The following is a 23,623-nucleotide window of genomic DNA, read 5'->3' as shown; positions in this document are numbered from 1 at the left end:
CTAATGGTCCTCATCGTGCAAACGCATTGGATATGCTGAAAGCACTTCAAATAGAGCAACTACGGTAACTGTTTTAACTAATTAGAGAACAGTTCGCTAGATTTCAGCCAGGTTTGAAACACGGGCACCTTTTTACAAACACTTGGCTTATTTTCTTATAGAATATACTAATTAGCCAATGTACAGACAAATTAGAAAACAGTTTTTTGTTCACATAAGTCTGCCATAAGACCTTACACTGTATTATGTCCTTAGTTTTGGCATGTGCTTCACCCCAGGAGAGACCCATCCCCCAGTTCACCTGCCATTCTGAGTACATGTCCTGCACTGCGATAAAGACCTCCCGTTTGCGACATTGTGAAATGCTTTCGTTTTTATGCAGAATAATACAGTATTTTTTACTAAGTAAAATCATATTTATTAAAGTTATTGTTCATACATGAGTTGTAGAACACACTACATAGTTTATAATTTCATTCAGCTTCTTTCAGTCATAATTCAAGAGAAATAAAAGGCAAAAATTTAGATTTAGAAGCGAAAAATCGAAGTCGTTCAAGCCAGAAATAGTATGAAATATTCACCAGAAAATTAGATGAACGGAGTTGTTAGGAAATCCCTTTGAGTGAAATCAGTATTTCTTTCCATAATATATACGTTAACTCGATTCGTTAAGTTCGATTAACTGTCAACCAAAGTTCGAGCTGCTAGTTGTGGACGTTCATCAAAAACAAAAATGTATATTGCAGGGAACTCTTAAGTTACAATTTAGGCGCAGTTTCTAAGATACGGACGTGATCATTTTTGTAACTAAAAGCTCGTAACTCAGTGCCCATAGCTTGAATAATTCAGCATCTTGTCTACGTTAGTTGATACACATTTCACATTATGAAATGTACTATTTATGTGCATGGGTTTTAAAAAAAAAAACAAAAAAAAACATTGACATCCCAGCGCGGTCAAAGTAAATAATATCAGCGTTGGTGGCGTGCTTCCCCGTCGAAAGACTCTGGGAGTCGATACGCGCGCGTACACAATATAAGTTCGAACGTCAGAACGCGACTGTGTTGTAGTAACGTGGAATCTCTCGTTTATTTGTCACATTCGTGTAAAACTACAAGTGGTGGGTACGTTTTAATCGTTGTCTCTGATATAACCGACGTATCGTCCACATTATGAGGAAGGCAACTTGTGTACTAGCAACTACTTTAGCGGTTGCTGCTGGAGGAGCACTGTATTATTTGTACTGTAAGCGAAGACGCAGTTTGGATGCCCAGAATAAGATAGAGGATGACATCGTAGATGAAAGTAACAAATCGGTGGATGTGGTAGATCCCGATGTGTTTATTGCTGTGAAAGTTCACGGAAGAGTGCGGGATGAGGATGATAAAGACATTGTGCGTGAAAACAACAAGAACACTGACGAAGAGATTACTCTCAATCTCTGTCGTGATTTCCCTAAAGCACGTGTAACGACACGTATATCTGCTGAGGTTGAAGAGGTTACTAATCGTGACAATGTCTCAGAACTTCTGAAGGTACTGTTCGGAGTCAACATAGATATAATCCGAAAAAAGAAAGAGAAAATGGGAGGATATATCGAAGCATATGAGAAGCTGGACGTCGACACTTTAACAAAAGACAGGACTGACACAGAAAAAAATATCGAGGAGATAAAGATGGCAAGGGAAACTGTGTTACTGTTCGCTGACGTTAATGTCAAAGGACTTGATGGACAGAAAGATTCTTGTTATAAAGGTGATCTAAAGTCACGTAGAGACAGCCTTGTGCTTCTTGGAGGGGTGTACGTACCAGTGGAGGAACTGTATCAACTATGTGACAATTCTAGAGTGATTGATGATGGTGAGTTTGGTGCAAGAGTGAGAGTATTCTCCGATGACAGAGATGGAAGTGGCCAGACAAAACTTGTTTTAAAAGTTGATGTAACAGCCATTGAATTGATGCAAAGTGAGAATGAAGAGATTGACGAGACTGGTAATGAAGATGAAGAACGCGGCATGGTGAGTCATGCATTTTTACTCTATTTCATTATTAATGTGTTACTCTACGTGATGAATGATCAGAATTGTTGTATGAACCGTGTATGTTAAACCTTATAAACCACAACTTTTATATTTTGATTATTTTATTTTACAGATCGCATTGGATCACATAATTGGTTAATGGACAGTAACGGAAGATCTGATATTAAACATATTGTAATTCAGTAATTTTCAAAATAAAACATGAATTTGAATATTAAATACGCAGTGTTGTATTGAATATTTTGATGTTTTGTATTGTTGGCATTGCCTTTAACTTTTTACATAATTTTTGTGAAATATCAAAACGTATTATACTGCCTTGTACAGGGTAGACGAGATGATAAATTTAGGTAAACCCCCGTTTACGAAATGCCTTCTATGAAATTATTATAACTTTATAGAATTTTTAAAAGTTGTCGATTTTAGTTACTGAAGAAAAACTTCCTAATGGCGCTCATCACGCAAACGCATTGAATATGCTGAATGCATTCCAAATAGAACAACTACGGCAACTAATTAGACTAATTAGAGAACAGTTCACTAGATTTCAGCCAGGTTTGAAACACGGGCACCTTTTTACAAACACTTGGCTTATTTTCTTATAGAATATACTAATTAGCCAATGTACAGACAAATTAGAAAACAGTTTTTTGTTCACATAAGTCTGCCATAAGACCTTACCACTGTATTATGTCCTTAGTTTTGGCATGTGCTTCACCCCAGGAGAGACCCATCCCCCAATTCACCTGCCATTCTGAGTACATGTCCTGCACTGCGATAAAGACCTTCCGTTTGCGACATTGTGAAATTCTTTCGTTTTTATGCAGAAAAATACAGTATTTTTTACTAAGTAAAATCATATTTATTAAAGTTATTGTTCATACATGAGTTGTAGAACACACTACATAGTTTGTAATTTCATTCAGCTTCTTTCAGTCATAATTCAAGAGAAATAAAAGGCAAAAATTTAGATTTAGAAGCGAAAAATCGAAGTCGTTCAAGCCAGAAATAGTATGAAATATTCACCAGAAAATTAGATGAACGGAGTTGTTAGGAAATCCCTTTGAGTGAAATCAGTATTTCTTTCCCGAATATATACGTTAACTCGATTCGTTAAGTTCGATTAACTGTCAATCAAAGTTTGAGCTGCTAGTTGTGGACGTTCATCAAAAACAAAAATGTATATTGCAGGGAACTCAAGTTACAATTTAGGCGCAGTTTCTAAGATACGGACGTGATCATTTTTGTAACTAAAAGCTCGTAACTCAGTGCCCATAGCTTGAATAATTCAGCACCTTGTCTACGTTAGTTGATACACATTTCACATTATGAAATGTACTATTTATGTGCATGGGTTTTAAAAAAAACATTGACATCCTAGCGCGGTCAAAGTAAATAATATCAGCGTTGGTGGCGTGCTTCCCCGTCGAAAGACTCTGGGGCTGAGTTCGATTGTAACGCGGGTCTCTACGCGCTTCGCGAGAGTTGCACTCGAACGACCGGGGTTGCGACGCGAATGACGTCAAATTATGTCATTTGACCTTTAAACTCTACTCGGGCTTTTCCAGCTGATGTACCAAGGTTGCTCGAGTTGTAACTCTACAAAATGTCCGCTAAACAAAAGTGAGTATGGCGAAGTTTTTGATTATGTTTTGTATTTATCAAGAGTTTGAAGTATTATACTTAATATGAATGTGTTGGAAATATGTTTGATTATGAATATTTGTCAACTCTTGTAAATTTGTGCACCAACAATTGTGCAGACTATATAAATTCGCGTATTTATTGGTCAATTCATTAATATTTTATTGGCAAATTACAATTTCTATACTAATATTAGTCTTGTTCAGCAAACTGTACGTGCATGATTTGAACTTGAGTTGAAAGTACGCACAGTTTAGTTAAAACTGATCAAAGGCAGCAACTAAAAATGATAGTTGTCAACGACCAACATTACATCTTGAACTCGTTTGGCAACAATTCAAGGTCGTTGATGCCAAAATTTTGATCCTTAAAAAAAATTGCATGTCCTATTTTTTTTTAAATTGTTGAATAAAATATTAGAAACAATAACAAATATCATAAACGATAAAAAATTATCCAAATTTTTGAATAAAACTAAAATTTGTGATAATTTTGTGTAGAATAATATTAATATTGACTGCAAACATATGTAAATAATACAATACAAACTGCTGTAGTCCATTCTAAAATCTGGGGTAATTGTAATATTTTTTATGTATTGATTAAGGGTTGAGATCGTAAAGAATGGTGAAAGAAGAACTATTTTTGTTGATAAAGAGATTGTGTCTCTTTTAACTTCAGAAACTATTGGTAAGTATATTGTTGCACAATTTGTTTCCATGATGAAAACTGCCTTCAAGGTAAACTAAATCTAACAAGCTTAAACTAATCTAATAGTCATGAATTATTAGTCCCTATCAGACACAATAATTTTGGTTGTAACTAAGACTAAACAACATTCATGTTGGTTTTTATTTGTGCTTATTTACTTATCTACATACATGCAACTATGAAAAAATTTTCACCAAGTAATTATTCAGTGCATCTTGAATGTATCAAAACAATCTTTATTGTGGCAAAACAACTTCAATATACATTCAAAGCAATTGATGTACATTTCCTAGCAATGTTGAAAATAACTTATTGCAGTGCAGCAACATTTACATAAACAATATCATTCAAAGAATGACTGAAACGATAGTAAAACATATAATTATAGAGTACATATAACATTAGCCAGTTTATCTTGATAAATGTTTAAATTATACATTTAGACTTGCACTATCAACAAAAATGATTGAAAAGTTATTTATGTTGCTATTAGTCCACTTTTTATCAACTATTTTTTTTATCTATTATTTTGTCTTTTCATTGTAATTTTTTCAAGCTTATGATATATTGTGTGTTATTTTAAAAACTACTAGCCAATATGCAATCATTTTTACCTTTTATTTTTATTGTACAGTTCATTTTTTATCTTAATAATTATTTTTGTTCAAAAAAATTATATGTATTTGTGATACGTCTACTAGTTTCAGACAATCAAATTGTGTGTTATTGTACATAAGTAGCTGTGGCTATTAACTGTTTTAATTCCATAACCATGTTACAGCATATAAAAACACTCATTGGCCAATTGGGAGTCGGCTGTCAAGTACATCAAAGTTACTTAAAGTTGATTAAAACCCAGACATGTATTGACACACACATAGTTATTGAACATTGTGTAAAAACAAACATATCTGTAATATATTTTGTTTTCCATTCAGAATACGTAGAGTAACTGTGACTGTAAGCCAACATATGTATTTGAAATTGTTTAATATTTATTTTCAGTAATAATAAAATTATGTCCTTGAGACATGTACTGACTAATTTAGGAGATATTATTGGTGTATAAAAATCCAGCTTTTTATCATTCTGTGTAACTTTTGTTCATATTTTAATTATTATTTCTATATTTACGCCCACCATACTTTTCCAATAATATTAGCAGAAAGAAGTGACTACTGCAAGAATTTTGTATCAAACCAAGGCACAGTAATTATAATTGTCTGTTGAATATCATTTGTGTGCACCTAGTATGCTAATTTTGTTGATTTTACGGTCACATCAACCAAAGTATTGAATAACACAGGCTTAGTGTGTTGAAAATGTTTACTTTAAATGACATTTGGATTTTATTTCAAAGCAGGTATACTAGTGTTTGTTTTAATAAAACATTTATTGTTTCATGTCCACATGTAATATTTCAATTATTTCACAAAAAACACACACTTATACTAGAATATGTATCAATTTTTGGTAACAAGTAAATATGTATGATCCATGATTTGAGGTGAGTATATCTTTTTGGATTGGACAATTTATCTGTCTAGTACTATACTCTAATCCATTCTCTAGTCTAGACTAGTTTTCTCTGCTCCACTCTGCTCTGCTCCACTCCACTGTATTCTACCATTTACTCCACTCCACTCCACCTTGTTCCCCACTCCACTCTACCTTTTATTCCGCTCTGCTCCACTCTATTCTACTCTCTACTCTATTCTGCTTCATAATATGTTTGCATTCACACATTCATTTGTTCCATATACTATATGTTTGTACACCATAATTTATTGATATGTTTTGAATGAATACAAATTTTTATCAAAACAGTTATTTGTGGTGCTAGATTATAATAATTATAGGTTATACATAACTAATACTAGAGATAACACAACTAAAAAATACAAAACATTTAATATCCCCAGTATTAACAGAGATTGACCTCTTTGTCATATGTACACTGTATCAGCAAGAAAATACTAAAACTTACCATGAACAATAGAGAGCATTGTGTGCATATTTCTGGCGCACTATCCTTGTTGTAAATTTTTACATGGACATCAGTTTTCATCATTTTTTGTATAATTCTGCTTATATTGCAAATTCACGCAGTCCAATTACATCCAAATTTAGCTCACAGATGCTTGTGTTCAACCACATCAATGAAAGTTGATTATATCACATTCTAATTCAAGATGGTTGCCTGGTAGCTATTTTGTTTGACCAAAGTCTAAATTTTTTGTCTTTTTTCACAATTCTGTTTATTCTCTCTACCTGGTTAGGTTTGAAATTAGTGCTCAGACAATTGTATTTCAGCACATCAATGAAATTTGGTCTGTGTCACAATCTAATCAAAGATTGTCGACCAGCACTTCATTTGGATTTTTTAATGTATAGAGCTAATTTAGTGAGACATAAAAAGTCTGAAATAACAGCAGAGGCATTTGTGTTGATGACAAGATTTTAATTCAATTACCTGGTATGTGCTACATTTTTGCTATGTCATAAGTTAAAACAAAAAAAAGTTTTATATTGTTTCTGTTGTTGGATGTATAATAATGGCTTATATAAAAAAATAAATTAACTTTATTTTATATTTCAAAATATTTAACAGATGAAACCATTAAACAAGCTGTAGTCAGTCAGGTATTAGCTACATCAAGTGAAGATTTAACACCACCACCAACACGAGTTTCATCTGTTGCAGCAACACCACCACCACCAATGCCAGCAACACCAACTGCTACAACATCAAGTGAAGATTTAACACCGCCACCAACACGAGTTTCATCTGCTGCAGCAACACCACCACCACCAATGCCAGCAACACCAACTGCTACAACATCAAGTGAAGATTTAACACCGCCACCAACACGAGTTTCATCTGCTGCAGCAACACCACCACCACCAATGCCAGCAACACCAACTGCTACAACATCAAGTGAAGATTTAACACCGCCACCAACACGAGTTTCATCTGCTGCAGCAACACCACCACCACCAATGCCAGCAACACCAACTGCTACAACATCAAGTGAAGATTTAACACCGCCACCAACACGAGTTTCATCTGCTGCAGCAACACCACCACCACCAATGCCAGCAACACCAACTGCTACAACATCAAGTGAAGATTTAACACCGCCACCAACACGAGTTTCATCTGCTGCAGCAACACCACCACCACCAATGCCAGCAACACCAACTGCTACAACATCAAGTGAAGATTTAACACCGCCACCAACACGAGTTTCATCTGCTGCAGCAACATCACCACCACCAATGCCAGCAACACCACCACCACCACCAATGCCAGCAACACCAACTGCTACAACATCAAGTGAAGATTTAACACCGCCACCAACATGAGTTTCATCTGCTGCAGCAACACCACCACCACCAATGCCAGCAACACCACCACCACCAATGCCAGCAACACCAACTGCTACAACATCAAGTGAAGATTTAACACCGCCACCAACACGAGTTTCATCTGCTGCAGCAACACCACCACCACCAATGTCAGCAACACCAACTGCTACAACATCAAGTGAAGTTTTAAGACACAAGCAACCTCAAGTTGGAAAAATTCATATTTGGACAGAGCCAGAAGAAAAACTGCTTGTGTCATTGAGATCTGGGAAGGAAGACAAATTTAAAGCGTCTGTAAGACATGAAAAATTATGGCATGAAATAATTTCTGATATGGCAAAACATGAAGTCATGGTCTCAATGACACAAGCAAGGGATAAATGGAAAAATTTAAAAAAAAATTACATGGAAGTAATCGATAACAACAAAAAAACTGGGGCTGACCGTAAAACTTGTCGCCATTTCGAAGATTTGAATGGTTTATATGGGATGCGAGAAGGTACATGCCCAACACACACCCTTGATTCAATAGCATCAACCAGTGTTAATGCGGATATATCCTTACCGGTAATACCAAATGAAAAAATAAATGGAAATACGCGTACAACAATAACTGCCCCTAAAAAATATAAATCTAAATTAGACAGAATATCCACACAAAACAAAATGTTAGCTGTGGTTACCAATATGGAAACCAAAAGTGAAAAGTTGTTTAATTTGATGGAGGAACATCATAAGGATAAAATGAGAAGAGTGGACCGTATGTTGGATTTGTATGAAAAATCTATTAACAAAGAATGACTAAAATAATTATTTTTAATTTTTATGACTACTAAAAGATGTTTGTTAATGTACACAATTTTTTATTTCTTCAGCTTTTAAGCCTTTTAAAACAAATTCACTTACCCCTGGTATTTCTGTATTACATGTAAATGAAATCAATTTTGTGCAAATTTGTATTCACATTTATTTATAATTTTACAGCACAGAACAAATCAACAAATGCATCCTAGAACAATTTTATGAAATTTGTACATCTATCCAGAACAAGAACTGCAAATGAATCTCCATGACACTGAATGCAACATTTCTTATTTTTTTTTAATTTCTATATATACATGTATATATTTTCTTTTCAGAACAAGGACTCTTACTGCAGTTTAATTCCCATTATTTCAGATGCCTCACTTATCTTTGTTTATTTATACACCTTATTTCCAGGAACAGTTCTCAGGCTGTGGATGGATTCATGTAAAATGTCCAAAGATTGCTGCATTACATTTATGATACTTTGATGCACATCATTTATAGTTCCTGTCTTTCTTTGAACAGCATACCTGGTCTGATTTTGTTCAAAGGTGGCGACATAATGGGAAACAATTCACACCAATCAATGGAGGTAATTTGATGTCATGTCTTTAGATCATTATCTGATTATAACTAAGTAGATGAAATCAACATCAAATGAAAAGTTATGCTATTTCGAGACTAAATTTAGTTACAATGCCTGATTTACAATGTATTGCTCCCTTAATATGGTTTGATCTCACTTTGTTTGAATCTTTAATGATCTCTTGATGTAAAAAGCAAAACAATATGGTGGTGACACTAATTTATTCATGGTGTCATTACCATGAATAAAGTTATTCATTGTTTGACTGTCAGAATTAGTTTGAAACAAGAATTGATGTTTTGGGTTCTGTGTGTGTGTGTGTGCGTGTGTAGTACTAATGTTGTGACGACAGGACCTACATTGTGACGACCCTGACTATTTTCATAACGTAATAATATTCAATATTTAATCAAATTTATATTAATATAATTGTACCATACCTTCCCCCGTTACTAAACCTAAGCTTTGCAAACATTTCTATGTTCAGTCACGGGATATTCAATTTTTATTTTAATTAAACTTAATTAAAAAGCAATTCTATGTTGTATTGCATTGTAATTGACTTTAATTAAATTCCAATTAAAAAGCAACCCTATTTACAAAGGCATTTTAATTGAGTTCATATCGCAACTATATTAAAAGTTAATCCAATGTGCGTTGTTAAAACGACAGTGAGAAGTGTACATGTGTGTACATGTGTGTACATGTGTGTGTGTGTGTATGCATGCATGCATATCGTCTGTTTAGGCAATTTTTTTTTCTTGATATGTTTGATCATTTCTGACATAAAGTGCATGTCATTTTGTCACCTCTGTAGCTACTTGACTGAAAATAGCCAACTGGTGGCTATTTATTCATTTTTTTTTTTTTTTACAAATTTTCAAACACATTTTTACAGATTTTTATTATTTATAAAACTAAAGTAAGACATCATGGGTTGCATGATACATTCAGTTCTTTCAAAATGTTGATGAAATTTAACCAACTGGCAGACATTTTTAAACATAACTAAATCACAAAGTTTTAACAATTTTTCAAGCATGCCAGAGCAGATTTTGCAAAAACATCAGACATGATGGTTACTGATCAGTTAGTTTTGTGGATGTATTTTTTGTTTGTTCATGTATAATAATATTTGTACTCCATCTTTAATAAAATAGTTTAGGTTGATATTTCATTTTGTGTAAACCCGAAATGAAATTATATTGATTAAATGGCTTTGATGTTCTCATTATTGTTAAGACGTAGAATAAATTTTGATATGTCTCTGTTTTATTTATACCGGGGTATATTGCTTTTTAGTAATATTTGAGGCATTTCTGGTATTTCCTGTTGTGTTTCTGTTATTGCCAATATTAAAATTGCCTTGGACAAAATGATAGGTCTTTCTCTAGTTATTATGTATGACTGGTCAAATGCACTAGTTAAAATAATTGTCTTTACATCAAGTCTCAGAAATATTGGGGCAGTCAATTTGCCTGTGGCCGTGTCCACTCTGGGTGAGTCAATATTGCAGTAGATAACATAGAATGCTTTTATGTAGCCTGGTACCTGTCTAAGATTTCTTTTTCAAAGGTGAAATGCTGCATTACAAGAGACATGATAATGTAAAAATTTACACATCAGATCCTATCAAATACTTGGTAGTTCTGTCAGAATTGCCCCTGTCCAATGTCTTCCTATGGTCAGAAACACAGTCAGCATGCATACAAGTGATAATAATATAAATGCAATTATATCAACGATATTTACTATATGGGGGAAGCATGGAACACGGCTCAAATTCAATAAAGAAACAAGTTGAAAAATAATTTACATATGCATGAACCTATTGTGCATATTAAAAAAAAATGGTGCTTACTAATCTTCATAGGACTAAAAATGTGGCTGATTACAATTCCCGGTTCCAGAATTGGTAGCGTTTGCATGTTATTGTTTGTGCGTTTCTGCATAATATGTGACCTGAGGTCAACAAATATCATTACACCAATGTTTTGAACTTGCAACGTAAAAAATCCCCTGAAATAAGACTGCCATCATCCTTCAACTAACTGGTACCAGCCTCAGAAAATTTGCATACTATTCTGCCCAAGCAAGATTGATGAACATGCAAATTATCTTTGGCTATAGTGTAATATTTTCAAATTTTTTGCAGGTATTTAGGGAGTTGAAAAACTATGTCAAGGTCATATTTACATTGCGAAACACACACATACCATCTCTGTTTCATTCCATTTTTTTGTTTTTCTTGAAATCCATGTTTTTCAAAGTTCTTCGAGCTGCTCTCATTCGTACCCATCCAAACTCAATCAGCTATTTTCAACAACAAAATGTTTCAAATGACTTCGGGTTGCATGTCTACCATTGTTCTTTTGACTTTTATATTTTTGTCCTACCCTTACCCATTGCTAGGTAGGTTACGCATGCATAAATAGAATTACATCACGTCTGACGGTAATTTGGGAATCACAAATTGTACATACACAAAAATGTGAAGAAATAAACATACAAGCAGAAGAATTGGTCTGATGACCAAGAGTGTCATACTCATAATTAGTGTTATATCTGAAGCTTTAAAATATATATCAAACAAACGGGTGCATTTAGAACACAGCTACCATTTTTAGCAGCTCATTTAAATACTTCTTCATAAATATTTTTTATTTACAAAATAGATAGAATTAGAATATGGTTTGTACACTAAAAATAATTCACAAAAGACACTAGCAAATAGTTTTCCATATAAAATAAATTTTCATGGCATCATATTCATAAGCTGATCTCTCAGTGCAATACCTTCTGCAGCATTACGATATATATTTGGAAATCTGTTTGGATGCGCAATCAACTCAGGATCTGGATCAATGTACTTATCAATGTCATCTTCATGAAGAATGCACAGGTTGTGCATAATACACCCAGCCATGATAATATTTCATACATCCTCAACACTATGAGCTGGTAATTCACGCAGTCTTCTCATTCTCCCTTTCAAATGACCGATTGATCGTTCAACACTTTGTCTGCAGGCAGACACCATACGATTGAACCTATGTTGTTGAATGGTCAATTGGCCATTGTTTCGAAATGGGGTAACCAACCAGTGACGAAGTGGGTAAGCAGAATCACCAATCAAATAATGATCATCATTGATGATATTGTTGGCTTCTCCATAAATTGAACTATTGCGTAATGCACGTGCATCATGAGCGCTTCCTGGCCATCCTGTATAGGCATGGGTAATTAACAAGTTGTTGTCTACCACTAGCTGGAAAATAAATAATAAAATTTTCATGGAGAATTCTGTAGTAGTAAATGAAGATTCAGGTATGTAATATTATATTATAATGTTTGTTTATGGGATTAGAGGATGTAAGATGCAGAATATAATATTGAAGAAAGTAGCATTATATTGCTTATTTAAATGTAAAAAAAAATTGATAATGACACTATGTGCATAACTTACTTTTGTAGAGAATATGTTGAATATTCATTGATTTTGTGATGTTCGAGGTACATAATTAAATGCAAGCAGAATTTTTAAAATTTAATATGTAGATCTATTCAATATAAAATATGTCCATCAATTATGGCATTCGCAAAATTTCATTGTTTATGAAAAACAAAATATGCCCTCTCTGGACAAAACTTTAAGGTGCATAAAAGGCTACTGATGTTGGATCTACAATCAGCAAGTTGTTGATTCTAACCTGTAGTTGTATTGATGGGTATCCCTTTCTATTTATGTAGTCTTGGTCACCACCTATGCAGGCACCTAATCTAATGCGAGTTCCATCAATTAATCCAACAACTCTTCTCAGAGCATGTGCCAACTGAAAATTATGTGAAATCTCCATTTGTTTCTGTTGGTTTGGCCAGCTGATTACCTAAAGGCCAAAACAAAAAATAAAATATATCACTATATTTTACATCAGAGGCTGAAAAAAAAGGTTTTGCAAACAAATACTAAATTGAGTGCTGTCATTAAGATTGAGAAATGTATTGTATAAATGTTTTCTAGAAATTATATGTTAAAGTTGAACTCTGAAAGCATTTATGTTTAATGGTCTGAGTTTGTGTACATTACAGCAAAAACAAATCACTGTGACTATTGTGTTTGGAATTACTGCAATCTGAATCTTTGTGAATTCTTTGCATTTTAGAATCATATTCAAAAGAGAATAAACAATAACATGGGGAGCTGAAATACTAGAATTTTTTTTTTTTCAAATTTGAACATTTATATATTACTGTAAAATATGTTATTTTCGCTTCAATTTTGTTTCCCCTGAAGGAGTGATTAAGTGAAAATTAAATCCAACCAATATACCTTTTTTTATATATTCAACTTATTAAGAATCATTGAAAATAAATTTCATACAAAGCACCAAAAATGTCTTTTCACTAATAATTAATTCCAGCCAAAATTAAGTATTCTACCGTACTCGAGAAGATCATGCTGGTCAGACTATCAAACATATTGCATAATATTTTAATACCACAATACAGCTTCATGAGGGCAACTTCATACAATAAAATTTTCAAATTATTCCATAAATCAAATTTGTAAATATTTTACTATCACTAATGTAACATACAATCAAAATATAAAGTTATATAATGTTTAAAATAATGTTAAAATCTTGTATTTAACATTTATACTGGTAGTGTATATGTGAAGTAGTATATCGCTTTGAATGGCCACAGTTAATCCAAATGTAATTATACAAATGTGAAAATTATATTTACTCACAAAATTTTGATTACAATATTCAACGTTCAACTGTTATATTATTTTGTGAGAATAAATATTAATATTTTGTGTGTTTGTAACTTTTCTGCTGTCTGCTATGAGGTATACTTTTTAAAAATGCTGGCCGAATTTAAGAGCACTTAGTGGTTCAAGATAGTACAACTATACTTGGTTAGTTAGTTAGTTAGTTAGTTAGTTAGTTAGTTAGTTAGTTAGTTAAAATAGAAACAAGATATTCAACACATTTTAAGTAAATGTGCAATGTTTCAGACTATCTTGTGTTGGAATTTGGATTTGATATAAGACTAATTCATCCAATGTGACATAAAACAAATAAATATACTTTAATTAAAAAAAAAAATTGCCATGACAACTTTAATTTATAAAATGATTTGTGAAATTTAACTTCCTTGATCATGGAAAACCATACTCAACGTTATATCGTGCTAGTACTTTTGTTTTTATCATACTGAATAACATGGGGTCTGGTCTGTGTGTCAACTTTTAATTAAATGCTTTTGTTTATATTTTGTGTGTAAAGTTGCGAGCATAGACTTTCTCATTGTCGAAGAGAACAACGCTAAATACATTAAACTTACATTTCTAAGTCCCGTGTTGAAAATGTTGGCAATATTTCGCACAATACCATGCACTCTCTGGGGAAACCTGCTGTCTGCCACCGGCATGTTCTGATATAAGTAAATATCCAATCCGCTCTAAAATATAATTAAACACACCTCGGCTGATTCGAAAGTGAAAACAAAAATCACATAATGAGTACTCCGGTACGATTACTTCAGCGAAATCTCGGATTCTAGGAACATATTTCCTACGCAAAAATAGCGTAATTAACGCAGCGATTGATATGAAATTAGATAAAATATCAAAAATAAAACCATCTTCAGTCTCTTCTGTAATTTGTTCAAAAAACTGCTGAAAAGTGACAAATTCTTGGAAGTTGTCGGCCATATTGTATATATCTGCGAGTGTAGATTTTGCCGTTCGTTTGTAATCGCCCGGGTTACGATGCTGCGCATGAGCAATAACGAAGCCTGAATAATTCAGCATCTTGTCTACGTTAGTTGATACACATTTCACATTATAAAATTTACTATTTATGTGCATGGGTTTAGAAACAAAAAAACAAAAAAAAACATTGACATCCCAGCGCGGTCAAAGTAAATAATATCAGCGTTGATGGCGTGCTTCCCCGTCGAAAGACTCTGGGAGTCGACAGCCAATGGGATACGCGCGCGTACACAATATAAGTTCGAACGTCAGAACGCGACTGTGTTGTAATAACGTGGAATCTCTCGTTTATTTGTCACATTCGTGTACAACTACAAGTGGTGGGTACGTTTTAATCGTTGTCTCTGATATAACCGACGTATCGTCCACATTATGAGGAAGGCAACTTGTGTACTAGCAACTACTTTAGCGGTCGCTGCTGGAGGAGCACTGTATTATTTGTACTGTAAGCGAAGACGCAATTTGGATGCCCAGAATAAGATAGAGGATGACATCGTAGATGAAAGTAACAAATCGGTGGATGTGGTAGATCCCGATGTGTTTATTGCTGTGAAAGTTCACGGAAGAGTGCGGGATGAGGATGAAAAAGACATTGTGCGTGAAAACAACAAGAACACTGACGAAGAGCTTACTCTCAATCTCTGTCGTGATTTCCCTAAAGCACGTGTAACGACACGTATATCTGCTGAGGTTGAAGAGGTTACTAATCGTGACAATGTCTCAGAACTTCTGAAGGTACTGTTCGGAGTCAACATAGATATAATCCGAAAAAAGAAAGAGAAAATGGGAGGATATATCGATGCATATGAGAAGCTGGACGTCGACACTTTAACAAAAGACAGGACTGACACAGACAAAAATATCGAGGAGATAAAGATGGCAAGGGAAACTGTGTTACTGTTCGCTGACGTTAATGTCAAAGGACTTGATGGACAGAAAGATTATTGTTATAAAGGTGATCTAAAGTCACGTAGAGACAGCCTTGTGCTTATTGGAGGGGTGTACGTACCAGTGGAGGAACTGTATCAACTATGTGACAATTCTAGAGTGATTGGTGATGGTGAGTTTGGTGCGAGAGTGAGAGTATTCTCCGATGACAGAGATGGAAGTGGCCAGACAAAACTTGTTTTAAAAGTTGATGTAACAGCCATTGAATTGATGCAAAGTGAGAATGAGGAGATTGACGAGACTGGTGATGAAGATGAAGAACGCGGCATGGTGAGTCATGCATTTTTACTCTATTTCATTATTAATGTGTTACTCTACGTGATGAATGACCAGAATTGTTGTATGAAACGTGTATGTTAAACCTTATAAACCACAACTTTTATATTTTGATTATTTTATTTTACAGATCGCATTGGATCACATAATTGGTTAATGGACAGTAACGGAAGATCTGATATTAAACATATTGTAATTCAGTAATTTTCAAAATAAAACATGAATTTGAATATTAAATACGCAGTGTTGTATTGAATATTTTGATGTTTTTTATTGTAGGCATTGCCTTCATCTTTTTACATAATTTTCGTGAAATATCAAAACGTATTATACTGCCTTGTGCAGGGTAGACGAGAGGAAAAGTATTGGTACACGCCCGTTTACGAAATGCCTATTATGAAATTATTATAACTTTATAGAATTACTAAAAGTTGGCGATTTTAGTTAATGAAGACAAACTTCCTAATGGTCCTCATCGTGCAAACGCATTGGATATGCTGAATACATTCCAAATAGAGCAACTACGGTAACTTTTTTTTAACTAATTAGAGAACAGTTCGCTAGATTTCAGCCAGGTTTGAAACACGGGCACCTTTTTACAAACACTTGGCTTATTTTCTTATAGAATATACTAATTAGCCAATGTACAGACAAATTAGAAAACAGTTTTTTGTTCACATAAGTCTGCCATAAGACCTTACCACTGTATTATGTCCTTAGTTTTGGCATGTGCTTCACCCCAGGAGAGACCCATCCCCCAGTTCACCTGCCATTCTTCGTACATGTCCTGCACGCGATAAAGACCTTCCGTTTGCGACATTGTGAAATTCTTTCGTTTTTTATGCAGAAATATACAGTATTTTTTACTAAGTAAAATCATATTTATTAAAGTTATTGTTCATACATGAGTTGTAGAACACACTACATACTTTGTAATTTCATTCAGCTTCTTTCAGTCATAATTCAAGAGAAATAAAAGGCAACAATTTAGATTTAGAAGCGAAAAATCGAAGTCGTTCAAGCCAGAAATAGTATGAAATATTCACCAGAAAATTAGATGAACGGAGTTGTTAGGAAATCCCTTTGAGTGAAATCAGTGTTTCTTTCCCGAATATATACGTTAACTCGATTCGTTAAGTTCGATTAACTGTCAATCAAAGTTCGAGCTGCTAGTTGTGGACGTTCATCAAAAACAAAAATGTATATTGCAGGGAACTCTAAGTTACAATTTAGGCGCAGTTTCTAAGATACGGACGTGATCATTTTTGTAACTAAAAGCTCGTAACTCAGTGCCCATAGCTTGAATAATTCAGCATCTTGTCTACGTTAGTTGATACACATTTCACATTATGAAATTTACTATTTATGTGCATGGGTTTTAAAAAAACAAAACAAAAAAAACATTGACATCCCAGCGCGTTCAAAGTAAATAATATCAGCGTTGGTGGCGTGCTTCCCCGTCGAAAGACTCTGGGAGTCGACAGCCAATGGGATACGCGCGCGTACACAATATAAGTTCGAACGTCAGAACGCGACTGTGTTGTAGTAACGTGGAATCTCTCGTTTATTTGTCACATTCGTGTACAACTACAAGTGGTGGGTACGTTTTAATCGTTGTCTCTGATATAACCGACGTATCGTCCACATTATGAGGAAGGCAACTTGTGTACTAGTAACTACTTTGGCGGTTGCTGCTGGAGGAGCACTGTATTATTTGTACTGTAAGCGAAGACGCAGTTTGGATTCCCAGAATAAGATAGAGGATGACATCGTAGATGAAAGTAACAAATCGGTGGATGTGGTAGATCCCGATGTGTTTATTGCTGTGAAAGTTCACGGAAGAGTACGGGATGAGGATGATAAAGACATTGTGCGTGAAAACAACAAGAACACTGACGAAGAGCTTACTCTCAATCTCAACCGTGATTTCCCTAAAGCACGTGTTACGACACGTATATCTGCTGAGGTTGAAGAGGTTACTAATCGTGACAATGTCTCAGAACTTCTGAAGGTACTGTTCGGAGTCAACATAGATATAATCCGAAAAAAGAAAGAGAAAATGGGAGGATATATCGAAGCATATGAGAAGCTGGACGTCGACACTTTAACAAAAGACAGGACTGACACAGACAAAAATATCGAGGAGATAAAGATGGCAAGGGAAACTGTGTTACTGTTCGCTGACGTTAATGTCAAAGGACTTGATGGACAGAAAGATTCTTGTTATAAAGGTGATCTAAAGTCACGTAGAGACAGCCTTGTGCTTATTGGAGGGGTGTACGTACCAGTGGAGGAACTGTATCAACTATGTGACAATTCTAGAGTGATTGATGATGGTGAGTTTGGTGCGAGAGTGAGAGTATTCTCCGATGACAGAGATGGAAGTGGCCAGACAAAACTTGTTTTAAAAGTTGATGTAACAGCCATTGAATTGATGCAAAGTGAGAATGAGGAGATTGACGAGACTGGTGATGAAGATGAAGAACACAGCATGGTGAGTCATGCATTTTTACTCTATATCATTATTAATGTGTTACTCTACGTGATGAATAATCAGAATTGTTGTATGAAACGTGTATGTTAAACCTTATAAACCACAACTTTTATATTTTGATTATTTTATTTTACAGATCGCATTGGATCACATAATTGGTTAATGGACAGTAACGGAAGATCTGATATTAAACATATTGTAATTCAGTAATTTTCAAAATAAAGCATGAATTTGAATATTAAATACGCAGTGTTGTATTGAATATTTTGATGTTTTTTATTGTAGGCATTGCCTTCATCTTTTTACATAATTTTCGTGAAATATCAAAACGTATTATACTGCCTTGTACAGGGTAGACGAGAGGAAAAGTATTGGTACACGCCCGTTTACGAAATGCCTATTATGAAATTATTATAACTTTATAGAATTACTAAAAGTTGGCGATTTTAGTTAATGAAGACAAACTTCCTAATGGTCCTCATCGTGCAAACGCATTGGATATGCTGAATGCACTTCAAATAGAGCAACTACGGTAACTGTTTTAACTAATTAGAGAACAGTTCACTAGATTTCAGCCAGGTTTGAAACACGGGCACATTTTTACAAACACTTGGCTTATTTTCTTATAGAATATACTAATTAGCCAATGTACAGACAAATTAGAAAACAGTTTTTTGTTCACATAAGTCTGCCATAAGACCTTACCACTGTATTATGTCGTTAGTTTTGGCATGTGCTTCACCCCAGGAGAGACCCATCCCCCAGTTCACCTGCCATTCTGAGTACATGTCCTGCACTGCGATAAAGACCTTCCGTTTGCGAGATTGTGAAATTCTTTCGTTTTTATGCAGGAAAATACAGTATTTTTTACTAAGTAAAATCATATTTATTAAATTTATTGTTCATACATGAGTTGTAGAACACACTACATAGTTTGTAATTTCATTCAGCTTCTTTCAGTCATAATTCAAGAGAAATAAAAGGCAAAAATTTAGATTTAGAAGCGAAAAATCGAAGTCGTTCAAGGCAGAAATAGTATGAAATATTCACCAGAAAATTAGATGAACGGAGTTGTTAGGAAATCCCTTTGAGTGAAATCAGTATTTCTTTCCCGAATATATACGTTAACTCGATTCGTTACGTTCGATTAACTGTCAATCAAAGTTTGAGCTGCTAGTTGTGGACGTTCATCAAAAACAAAAATGTATATTGCAGGAAACTCTAAGTTACAATTTAGGCGCAGTTTCTAAGATACGGACGTGATCATTTTTGTAACTAAAAGCTCGTAACTCAGTGCCCATAGCTTGAATAATTCAGCATCTTGTCTACGTTAGTTGATACACATTTCACATTATGAAATTTACTATTTATGTGCATGGGTTTTAAAAAAACAAACAAAAAAAAACATTGACATCCCAGCGCGGTCAAAGTAAATAATATCAGCGTTGGTGGCGTGCTTCGCCGTCGAAAGACTCTGGGAGTCGACAGCCAATGGGATACGCGCGCGTACACAATATAAGTTCGAACGTCAGAACGCGACTGTGTTGTAGTAACGTGGAATCTCTCGTTTATTTGTCACATTCGTGTACAACTACAAGTGGTGGGTACGTTTTAATCGTTGTCTCTGATATAACCGACGTATCGTCCACATTATGAGGAAGGCAACTTGTGTACTAGCAACTACTTTAGCGGTTGCTGCTGGAGGAGCACTGTATTATTTGTACTGTAAGCGAAGACGCAATTTGGATGCCCAGAATAAGATAGAGGATGACATCGTAGATGAAAGTAACAAATCGGTGGATGTGGTAGATCCCGATGTGTTTATTGCTGTGAAAGTTCACGGAAGAGTACGGGATGAGGATGAAAAAGACATTGTGCGTGAAAACAACAAGAACACTGACGAAGAGCTTACTCTCAATCTCTGTCGTGATTTCCCTAAAGCACGTGTAACGACACGTATATCTGCTGAGGTTGAAGAGGTAACTAATCGTGACAATGTCTCAGAACTTCTGAAGGTACTGTTCGGAGTCAACATAGATATAATCCGAAAAAAGAAAGAGAAAATGGGAGGATATATCGAAGCATATGAGAAGCTGGACGTCGACACTTTAACAAAACACAGGACTGACACAGAAAAAAATATCGAGGAGATAAAGATGGCAAGGGAAACTGTGTTACTGTTCGCTGACGTTAATGTCAAAGGACTTGATGGACAGAAAGATTCTTGTTATAAAGGTGATCTAAAGTCACGTAGAGACAGCCTTGTGCTTATTGGGGGGATGTACGTACCAGTGGAGGAACTGTATCAACTATGTGACAATTCTAGAGTGATTGATGATGGTGAGTTTGGTGCGAGAGTGAGAGTCTTCTCCGATGACAGAGATGGAAGTGGCCAGACAAAACTTGTTTTAAAAGTTGATGTAACAGCCATTGAATTGATGCAAAGTGAGAATGGGGAGATTGACGAGACTGGTGATGAAGATGAAGAACGCGGCAAGGTGAGACATGTCTTTTACTCTATTTTATTATTAATGTGTTGTACATGATGGAGTGGCAGAATTGATGTATGAAACGTGTATGTTAAACTTTATCAATCATAACTTTTTATTTTGATTATTTTATTTTACAGATCTTATTGGATCACATGATTGGATAATGGGGAGATAACGGAAAATAACGGAAGAACTGATATTAAAAATATTGTAATTAATTAATTTTCAAAATAAAACATGAATTTGAATATTAAATACGCAGTGTTGTATTGAACATTTTGATGTTTTTTATTGTAGGTATTTCCTTTAACTTTTTAAAGAATTTTCGTGAAATTTCCAAACGTATTTATACTGCCTTGTACAGAGTGAAGGAGAGGATAAGTATAGGTAAACCCCTGTTTACGAAATGCATTTTATGAAATTATTATAACTTTATAGAATTTCTAAAAGTTGGCGATTTAAGTTAATGAAGACAAACTTCCCAATGGCACTCATCACGCAAACGCATTGGATATGCTGAATGCACTTCAAATAGAGCAACTATGGTAACTGTTTTAACTAATTAGAGAACAGCGCGTTAAATTTCAAACAGGTTTGAAATACAGGCACCTTTTTACAAACATTTGGCTTATTTTTCTTATAGAGCATACTTATTAGCCAATGTACAGACAAATTAGAAAACACATTGGATTTCAACCAATTATGATGCTATAAAATTGTTGTGGCTAGTTACATGCAGAGTAATTTACTTATTTAGTTCAACTCGTTTGTGTTTGTATCAATGATATTTTGTATTCACAAAGACACTCTTAACAGTTTGTTGTTCACATAAGGCTGCCACAAAAACGTGCCACTTTATTATATCCTTAGTTTTGGCATGTGCTTCACCCCATGACAGACCCATCCCCCCAGTTCACCTGTCATTCTGAGTACATGTCTAGCACTGCAATATCGACTTCCCGTTTGCGACATTGGGAAATTCTTTCGTTTTTATGCAGAAAAATACAGTATTTTTTACTAAGTAAAATCATATTTATTAAAGTTATTGTTCATACATGAGTTGTTGAACACACTACATAGTTTGTAATTTCATTCAGCTTCTTTCAGTCATAATACAACGCAAAAATATAGAGAATATAGCAAATTATCTTTTTTCTGTAATATTCTTGTGTAATTGGTAATTATGAAAATAATTTATGGGTACATAAGACAAACATTTAGTTATGAATTATTCTTAATATAATTCCTTAATTATCATGTCAAACTCATTTTTTCTGTCCCCCCCCCCAAAACGAAAGAATTTTGCAATATCGAAAATGGAAAGTCTTTATTGTAGTGCTACAATGAACGTCACAACGTGATCGTTTCAGATTATTTTCACTTAACAATGCAGTGATTTTTGTCAAGTTGATGTAGTGTCACTTTTAGAATATTTAACATGCAATGACGCTCACAACGAACAGAAAGTACATAAGGTAATTATTTATAATATACAAATAATAAAGTAAGGAAAAGAATTGTACGTCAAGACACGATATAGACATAAACGCAAAGTCTCGATTTGGCTGGTTCTCATCTCAAGTGTCATGGCGCACCAAGCAAAGTCTCTATCAGACGTGATAAATTGAAATGGGCGGTTTTTAATGTATTATGTTTTATAGTGACTTATTCGTACTTTGCTCAGAATATTTATGAACAATAAAATAATGTATACCGCAAAACATTGTTAGTAGAATGAAAGGAAAAACGCCCATAATTACATAATGGAACAACTTTGGGGAAATGTAATTTACTAAATTACCTTTAGGTATATATGAATAACATATACAAAAAAAGTCAACTGCTCCAAATTTTCCAATAACCCCTAAGACTCGTTATACATATGTCAGGAACTTGTAAATGCAAACTAACACGTTTTTTTCTTCGTCCGCATTTTGGGTTGCTCTGACCTATCAAATTATACATTTGTCTTAATGTACTCGTAGTCCCGTTGACACTTAGTGCGCCATTTTAGCTATTTGAAAGAGTCTGACAGATTTATTTGCGCTTATGTATATGAAATTGGGAACAATATTGATTTTTTTTATTATTTTTTTTATTATAGTTTGGAATATTGTTGTTGTTAAATAACTATATCATATTGTTTTACCAGAAATTAAAACATATTTTATTAACATCTCGCACCCACTATCCGTTCATCCCTTCTTTTTGAGCTAGTTTGCGATCGACATATCTTTAGTGTGCGTGAGTTACAATTACCTTTGACACAAACAGTCTAACCGCCTAACTTACTCATTATTTATTACAAACATTTGCAACGATAATGCATCGGCAGTAATTAACAGTAGTCTCGTATGTCATGACCTCACATGTTATAAAATGATTAACAACTAAATAAGCCAATGTTTACCTCGATTAAATCCACTGGCACGCCGAAAAATCCAAAACACAGATTACGATGACGTCATGGTT

General features: G+C 34.3%; 1 protein-coding gene across 1 annotated transcript; it reads left to right on the top strand.

Moving 5' to 3' along the window:
* Positions 1-7,820: 7,820 nt before the first annotated feature.
* LOC146747511 (uncharacterized) lies at positions 7,821-8,567 on the top strand. Its single transcript, XM_085497316.1, has one exon. It carries the CDS (start codon positions 7,821-7,823, stop codon positions 8,565-8,567), a length of 747 nt encoding a protein of 248 aa, XP_085353442.1.
* The last annotated feature ends 15,056 nt before the right edge of the window (positions 8,568-23,623 follow it).

The sequence above is a fragment of the Saccoglossus kowalevskii genome, chromosome 3 (genome assembly GCF_978046115.1).
Source record: "Saccoglossus kowalevskii chromosome 3, keSacKowa6.1, whole genome shotgun sequence".
Classification (NCBI taxonomy): Eukaryota; Metazoa; Hemichordata; class Enteropneusta; family Harrimaniidae; genus Saccoglossus; species Saccoglossus kowalevskii.
This window is presented reverse-complemented; position numbering and strand designations above follow the sequence as displayed.